The sequence below is a fragment of the Nestor notabilis genome, unplaced genomic scaffold, assembly GCF_000696875.1.
Source record: "Nestor notabilis isolate BGI_N333 unplaced genomic scaffold, ASM69687v1 scaffold14196, whole genome shotgun sequence".
Taxonomy (NCBI): domain Eukaryota; kingdom Metazoa; phylum Chordata; class Aves; order Psittaciformes; family Psittacidae; genus Nestor; species Nestor notabilis.
The window spans coordinates 31463-39409 of NW_009934380.1; the positions used below are offsets into that span (position 1 = coordinate 31463).

Below are 7947 nucleotides of genomic sequence, written 5' to 3' on the forward strand. Positions count from 1 at the left end.
TTGTGAAATCACATGGCAATTCTTTAATGTCTCTTTTCCCTGTCTTCTTCTTTTTTCCCTTCTGTCATGTACTAAATCTTTCCTTTATTCTGTATCTTTTTTTTTTCACCTGTCTCCCAAGCATAACTAAATTAAACTGTCTTTTCCCCAGGACTGTAAACAAAACCTTCCCTCTTAGGCAGTCAATTCCGTTGTTTAAATGAAACTCTTTCACAGCAATTAGTAATTATGCAGAATGATTTAATTCTTCAGCTAGTGAATGTGACAGCCCTGATGAAGTATTTTGTGGCCTTTAATTTAGCTCTTTAGGTTTATTTCCTGAATTAATATATTTGTAATAAAACCAAAAGTAAATCCTCAATGGGCTAAATCTGTCCCCCCAGGTGCCATCTGAGGCTGCTGTCACTGATGTCTGGCCTTGGCTGGGGCTGGTTTTTGGCTGCTGGCTCTGCAGCTCCACAAGTGGCAGAGGGAGGGGTGGGACAGAGCCAGGGCAGAAGGAGCGAGGGGAGGAGGAACAGAACCTTCTGAAGGGGAAAGTGCTGTTGATGACCCTTAGCATTGCTGAGAGGTTTTGGTATAATCTGCTGAAACTCCATATGGATGGAGTCAACCTGGATGACCAAATCCTTCCCCCCCAGAATGGGTCCATTTCTGTTCCTCTACAAAGCCCTCATGGTGTGGCATGTGTTACTAGTGAGACAAGCCAGCAATTTGGGACAGCATGAGCAATGATGGAAACCCAGGTCCCCCTCCCTTTGATAGTAATAAGATGGGAAACACTGAATGCAAATGATCATCTGTGGACCTCCATGTCCCCTGCTCCTTGGAGCAGCTGCAGCTGTGGGCTTACATGGAGGGTCTTTGAGAGGCTTTTCTCCCACCCCACTGAGTAAAGGGGGTGCTAACTGTGGTACAAGTAAAACACCAGAGCAGCACCATCACTGCTGGAGGTCCCTTTGACATGCACTGAACCCAGCTAACTCACCTCAGCCCTGCGGCTCACAGGTCTGTGTTGGCTGTCTGGATGTTTACAGTGGAGCAAATAGTCTGCGAGGCAGGTCCCTTCCAGTACCTGGCCTGCTCCATCCACTCCTCACGGCAGGATGTGACCATGGGTGGCAGCGCATTGTCCTGAGCCTGAGGCACCCTCTGGCACATGCAGAGCAGGGACTTGAGCTCCGAGCGGAAGTTCTCGTTCAGCCAGCAGTAGATGAAAGGGTTGTAGCAGGTGCTGCTCATGGCGAACCAGTGCAGGGCGAAATAGAGGGAGTTCTTCGTCTTGATGCCTAGACTGGAGATGAGCACCACGTAGCAGTTGAGAGGGAACCAGCAGACAGCAAAGACCACCACCACCAGCATCAGCATCTTAATGCTCTTCTTCTTGTTCTTGTGGTGGGTGACGTACTGTTGTGTGGTGATGTCTCCGATGGCATTGCGGAACCACAGCTTCTTGGCCAGGCGCATGTAGGTGACAGTGATGATGAGCAGAGGCAGGAGGTAAAGAAGGAGAAAGGTAGACAGGTCCAGATACTTCCAGACCAGCTCTGTGGGCTCAGGAAAATCTGGAAGGCACAAACTCCGGACAGTGGCTTCCCTTGAAAACAAAGAAATACCTACATAGCATGTGGCCATTGCTGCGCAAATGGATACTGCCAATTTGGCAAAGCACAGTGGGGCTTCCATCGCACCCATAATTACCATGTCAGATTTGTAGTACAGAAAGAGTGGGGGCAAACATTGCTCAGCTCAACAAAACCAAGCTCAATCAAACCTCTGTCTCCCAGTAAGTGTTCTTGTGATGTCAGTGTCTCACCAAGGATAAGACTGGCTAATGTCTTATCTATCTCTGTATCTGTTTATCACTCCCATTTTCCCTTAAATTGTTGTCTGATAAAAGAAATTTTTAGAAAGACAAACTGGAGTTTCCTCTTAGAAGCCACAGATTTTATTTGAATGAGTCCCTTGTGACCCCTTAACATGGCAAAAGTCACCTCTGATGGCCCATTCTTACAAAAGGGGGTGCTGTGAAAGCAGCACTAACCTGGCTGCATCTGTCCCTTCCCTGTGTGCGTAGGCAACAGAGGCCCAGCAGTGCCCATCTCCTCCTCCCCAAAAACCCAGTGCAAGAGGAAAGAGGGCAGTGTATGAGACCCACCAAACTCCTGCTTTTTTCCAAACCCATATGTGATTCCTACACACCTGGAACTACACACCCAGGTTTCCCTGAATGAGCCCAACCACGAATCCAGCCCAGAATGTGTTACTCCTCTTTCACGTAGGCTGCATGAACTGTGTCTGGCCAAACACAACTGAAATGCTCTTCCCAGGATGCGACAGTGTCACAGTGTATGCTGGGATCACTGCTGCAGCACACTTGTGATAGCTCTAACTTGCCTTTGCCTAGTTGGATGTGCAGGCATCCACCTTTCTGTGCCCCAGACAGGTACAGGACCTCCTTAGCCAGAGCGGAAAACTGCTGCAGTGGCTGGGAAGTCAAAATCCTTATGGATGGAAGAGGAAGGGAAAGGGCTACTGGGCCAGGGGCTGTGTGAAAGCCTCACAGGCATGACACCACTCACACAGGGAGCACTCCTTCCTTCCCATATTAACCATCCTCTTCCCATCAGCTTTTCAGGAGACTGGCTTTGATTGCTACATCTTAAAATGGCTGTGATTACTAGAAAATTTGCTTGCTTAATTCAATTTTAACTTAAGCCTGACAGTTTAACTTCTGATGGTTAACTAAGAAAAGAACTGAGTTTAACTCTATGTGATAGCTTATTTTAACAGTGCTTCAGCAATCTGTTATGGCCAACCCAGCAGATCCAGGCTCTGTTCACACATTCTGGCTGGCAGCAGATACTTGCTGATGCACCCCGGCACCCTCTGAAGAGCACTGCCTCTCATATGCAAACAGCAATAAAAAGCCTGTGTGGGCAAACGCTCTCCCTGCCGTGCTGCTGGGAGGGAAGTGGTTGTGCTGTATGGACCCTCTGTGCCCTGCAGATGTCTGGAAGTGGTGAAGCATTAGGAGAAAGGAACACTTGCACATGTATTTCCAGCAGCTGTTTTCTCCTTTTCGCCCCCTCTTTTCTTTCTCTTGTTCCATTTTGCCTTTCTCTCTTCAACCCTTCTCCTCTGCTCGCTTATATTCAGCATGGACTTTAGTCCCCATCAAGCTGCATTTATTCGTTGCAGTATTGATTAATATCTTTAATATCCTGTTTTCAACCTCTGGAGCTGGCTTTTGTGCCACAAATAGAAGATTGCTTGAAAACGGATGACTGCAAGCAGGGCCCATGTGCAGCTGTAGGAGGGACGACAACGGACACAGGACCAGAGCTCCATCAAGTGAGGACCCTGGAGACAACATTGCTCAAGAGGGGACCTGGCGCAGAAGGGAAGATCATGCTTTCTGAGATGCACTCCTGACCTTTTCCTCCCCAGGATCCAGTTTGCCCGCTGGCTCAAGTGAGCCAGCCCCTGTCTGCGGGCAGCTCTGCTTGCCAAAGGGGACCTGCCAGAGAAACTGGAGATCTGGCACAGGGAAGCAAGAGTGGCATCCAAGGTGACACCGTGGTGCGGGGTCAGACCCGTCATGGCCATGCTGAAGAGCAAAGCCATAGGGAGGCGGGAGCTGGGCAGGCGTCGCTCACAATATCCCCCGGGAATCAGCTGCCTGGGGAACGCCTTGAGGTCAGCACAGTGTCTGGGCTGCAGCTGTCGGCACTGGAGAGCTTCTGAGGACTAGCAAAGGTGATGCTTTGGTGCTTGCAGAGCTTAAAAACTCATTTCACCCTCCAAAGCAGGGGCACGGAGCTGTAGGAAGAGGTTCGTGATCACTTCAGGGAAGAGGCTGGCTGAGAACCAACCAGGATGTGGTGATTTGGTAAATTTTGACATGATTTGGTAAATTTTGACATGGACTTGGCTGCACTACTATGCACTGCACCAGAGAGGTGCTGGTGGAGCCCATGTTCTCCTGTCCCCAGGACCCAAACAGCTCCCTGCTGGGACTTCTCAGGAGCCTCTGGCCCTGCAGAGAGCTATTACAAGCAATATCACAACTGGGATTTTCATTCAGTGGAAAGCAGGGACGAGAACAGCACATCCTGGAAGGCTGAGCTGCCTCATGTGAGGTGTCCCTGCTCACGGCAGGTGGGTTGGAACTAGATGATCTTAAGGTCCTTTCCAACCCAACCATTCTATGATTCTATGCCCATGCGAGGCTGTTTCCTCTGGTCATGCTAAAGGATGAACAGAGATGAGTGCCATGAAACAGATAGCGGTGGTTGCTCATTCATAAGCAATTTGTTCAGTAATACCCTGAACACAGCTGTGAAAGCAATGCAAGTACAGGAGTAACCCTATGCTTCATTTACAAAGTCTAAGCAGGTGAAGATATTATACCCCCAGAGAGGTATCAATCACAAACACAAGTAAGGAAAGGCTGCGGACCTCCAGATTGCACTCCCATTTTGTGTAACCTCTCATATACAAACAGCAACAAAAAGCAGTCAAACCCTCTCCCTGCCGTACCGATGGGAGGGAAGTGGCTGTGCTGTAGGAATAAAGATGCTTATCCTTTATACAGAAGCCCAATATTTACAATAATCTTTCTCCTGCTGCATGTTACTGCCTCCTTACCCTGCTCCCTGGGACAGTGCTCTCAGGTTGAAAATACTGTCCACTTAAGATTATCCCCTTTGCCTTGAGTCTGGCATTCCGGCAAAATGCTGGCACTGGGAAGAGAGGTTTCATCCACACACAATCTCCTGATGATTCCACTGTGTCCTTCCCCAAGCCATGGAGCCATTCCAGCCATGCTCATCACTGAGAGCCACTGCTGCAAAGGGCAATCAGGCCTCTTCATGCTCTATTGCAAGGGGAAACAGCTCACCTGTAGTTATACTGGAAAAGCTTTTGATAGATAGCATGGGGTAGGGAGAAACAGGTTGCCAGCAGCCAGATAACAGAGATGCTCAGTGCTCCCTTTGTTAGTGACATCCTCTGCTTCAGCGGGTTCAGGATGACCTGCAACAGAGACATCACCACAAATCCTATCACACGGGAATGCAGCATCCCTTCACCAGCACACACAGCAGAGGCATTTTTTGTTGTGATCTAATGCTGTTAAGAAAATTACAGCTGAGATTAGGGAAACGTTCTGCTTATTAGAGTGACCTGGAAAATGGGAAACACTGAACTTTTCACTCTGCTCAGAAGTGCTTTCAAATAAACTTTTTCCTGCTTTTGTTTTGTGAGGACCGTTTTCCTTAAATTGTGTGTTACGTTAGGCAGGAAAAAAACAAGGTATCTACACAAGTCTCTCTGCTGACGGGTATGTTTGTTTATTCTATATGGATTATGTAAAGAAACCTCTCCTGTTCTAGCTGAACCTAGGAAGCTGAATGCCTCCTACCCTCTTTTGAGGCATTAACTCACCTTTTATGAAATTATCTTTGTTAAATGAAAAGGTAAAGAGGTTATAAAATCTGAGAGCCTGGAAAATGTTGTTTGACTGATTACAGGAAAGGAAGCCTGAGCTGCCTTCTCCTTCGGGTACTGGTAATGCAGGGAGTGTTTATCCCAGTGGGCAGCTAATGTGGCCATGCTGCAGGCAGATGCTGGGCATGGTCTTCTCTCAGGTCTAAACTCTCTCCCCGATATTTCCAACAGAGATTTCCCACTCTGCCATTCCCCTTTATACTGGTCCAGCATTAGTCCTGTACTTGTACCACAGGACTTTAGTCTCAGAGTTTCTTTTTACTCCAGCTGTGCTGCAACTTGATGATGCACAAAGTGGGAAAAGAAGAGCAAAAGGACAGATGGGCAGCTGAATCAGAACTTAACTCAGGATGCTACAGCCTGGTGTTCTATGGGGTTTGAGTGGCAAACTAAAAAGCTTGGAAAAGTTCCCTGTACAGACAGAACACTTTGCACTCAGCATCAGTTCAGCTGTCTTCCAGCTGAACCTCATGTATAACAATACCTCTTGAATCAACTTGCTCTGCCATACCTGGGGGCTAGGTTGGACCTGGCTCTTCAAACTACATGAAAAAGATGTCCTCTCCCTTTTCCACTGAAAGTCAGGGAGTGCCTTGTGAAATATGCAATGCTGCATTTTGTTTTTTCCTTCCTGCCCTGTACCTGAAGCCTACAGAAGTCCATCAAGCCTTCCCATCCCTGGTACATGGGGGTATCTTTGAATTTAGCTTCTCACTGAATATGGGTTTAATCCCCAAGATTCAGTTATCTTGAACCCATGGCATGGCTGAGACTGACAGGGGCTTGGGAAGAATCATGGGAACATTGGTTGGAGGGTGTTTTACCTGGTGCCTGTCCAGAGCGATGGCCGTCAGCGTCAGCGTGGAGACATGCAGGGAGCAGTACTGCACGAAGCGGCTTATGTGGCACATGGCCTTTCCAAAAATCCACGTGCTGTTCACAAACCGAACCTGGAGGGGGGAAAGAACAGGTCATCAGCCAGATGTTCTGAAACCAAACCCATGGGGAAACCCATGTGGCTTGGCAGCTCCACCTGAAACCCAAAGAAAGGTCAGCTACATCGGATTTTGAAACACCTTTACATAAGAGTTTATAAGGTCAAAACCCACAGATTAAACAAGTGGTGCTGTTGCAGCCCTCCTGGCCTATTCATACAAACACCATTTATGAACAGCAATAATAACTTTTTTGATTATACTAACAATTATATTTGGAAAAAGTAGACACAGAGCCCTTCTTTCTGGTCTGGATAGCATTCACTGAAGACTTAACCCAACTGGCACTTCTGAAAAGCTTGACTACTTTCTTCCAATGACCTGAGTATGACTGGCATTCAAGTCGGTTTGACCCACTAAGTTTTAAGCGCGACCCTCCAGTGCTCTCTGTAAATACATTACATGTTCATCCAGACACTTATTCTGCTTCCCCTAAGAAGCTCTTGTGGTTTGGTGGTATACCTGAAGAGACTTTAGAGTCTTTTAGGAGATACAGAATCTAAGAGAGCAAAGAGAGCCCCCAGGTTGCTGAACAGTGTTTTACTTGCCTGGCAGAATTGGCTATTAGACTTGTGTTGGGTTCACACCTCAGTCCTAGAAGAGCATGCGCAGAGAGGGTATGACCACCAGGCAGTGTTCTCATGAGAGAATCTTCTCCCGGCCAAGGGGACAGCACAGGGGACACTTACCAAGGTAAAAGGCGTGTTGAGCAGTGTGATCATGAGGTCAGACACTGCCAGGTTGACGATGAAAAGGCTGGTAGCTGAGTGCATCCTCTTGTTCTTCAGCACCACGTGGCACACCAGCATGTTCCCAAAGAGAGACATGATGATGATGACTGAGTATGCCACAATGAGGAGAGCTTTCACCGTCACTTTCTGGGACTCAGGCTCATATTTAGCCAGCTCAGCAAACTTCTCCCACTCAACAATGCGGCTGTCTGTCCAGTTGAAGATGGTCCTGTTGGTTGCTTGGTAGATTGACATGAGTTTGGCCAAGGAAGAGTAGTGGTCAAACTCCTCAAGAAACCCCATCATCTGTGACTTGTATGACTGAAGCAGCAGGCGAGGCATGGTGGGTTAACCTTAGACTTCACTCAGCTCAAGGGTTCACATCTCTGGCTGACATAGCAAGTGATCCATTACCTTGAACTGCCTGGTTCTCTAGGAGGCTGGTGAAGATGCCGCTGACATTACAAACACCACCTTAAAATGGAAAGCTGGGGGGAGCCTCCATGGTGTGATGGGCTCTCCAGGGGCAGAGGTGGCACTGAAGACCAGTTCCAACTGACACGTTGGAAAGGGGCTAGTTTGGGACCACACAGTTTCAACCCCTTCGTGTATCAGGAAGAACAGTAGCTCCACAGGAAAGCTGGAAATAAAACCTTGTTATTATATGTAGAACATGTAAGCAAACCTCAGGCAGTTTGTAGTTGTTTTAA

The 7947-nt window shown here is 47.9% G+C and overlaps 1 protein-coding gene across 1 annotated transcript; it reads right to left on the bottom strand.

The window, feature by feature from the left end:
* Positions 1-1002: 1002 nt before the first annotated feature.
* Positions 1003-7579, bottom strand: GPR83 (G protein-coupled receptor 83). Its single transcript, XM_010017319.1, has 4 exons — positions 7196-7579; positions 6336-6461; positions 4904-5037; positions 1003-1597 (listed from the first exon to the last, which is right to left on the bottom strand). Exons 1-4 carry the CDS (start codon positions 7577-7579, stop codon positions 1003-1005), a joined length of 1239 nt encoding a protein of 412 aa, XP_010015621.1.
* Positions 7580-7947: the final 368 nt, after the last annotated feature.

Coding starts and splice junctions, on each gene's coding strand:
- GPR83 (XM_010017319.1), bottom strand. CDS start 7,579: ATGCCTCGCCTGCTGCTTCAGTCATACAAGTCACAGATGATGGGGTTT. Junction 6,462..7,195: donor TCAACACGCCTTTTACCTTG/GTAAGTGTCCCC, acceptor TCCCCCCTCCAG/GTTCGGTTTGTGAACAGCAC. Junction 5,038..6,335: donor TCGCTCTGGACAGGCACCAG/GTAAAACACCCT, acceptor TCTCTGTTGCAG/GTCATCCTGAACCCGCTGAA.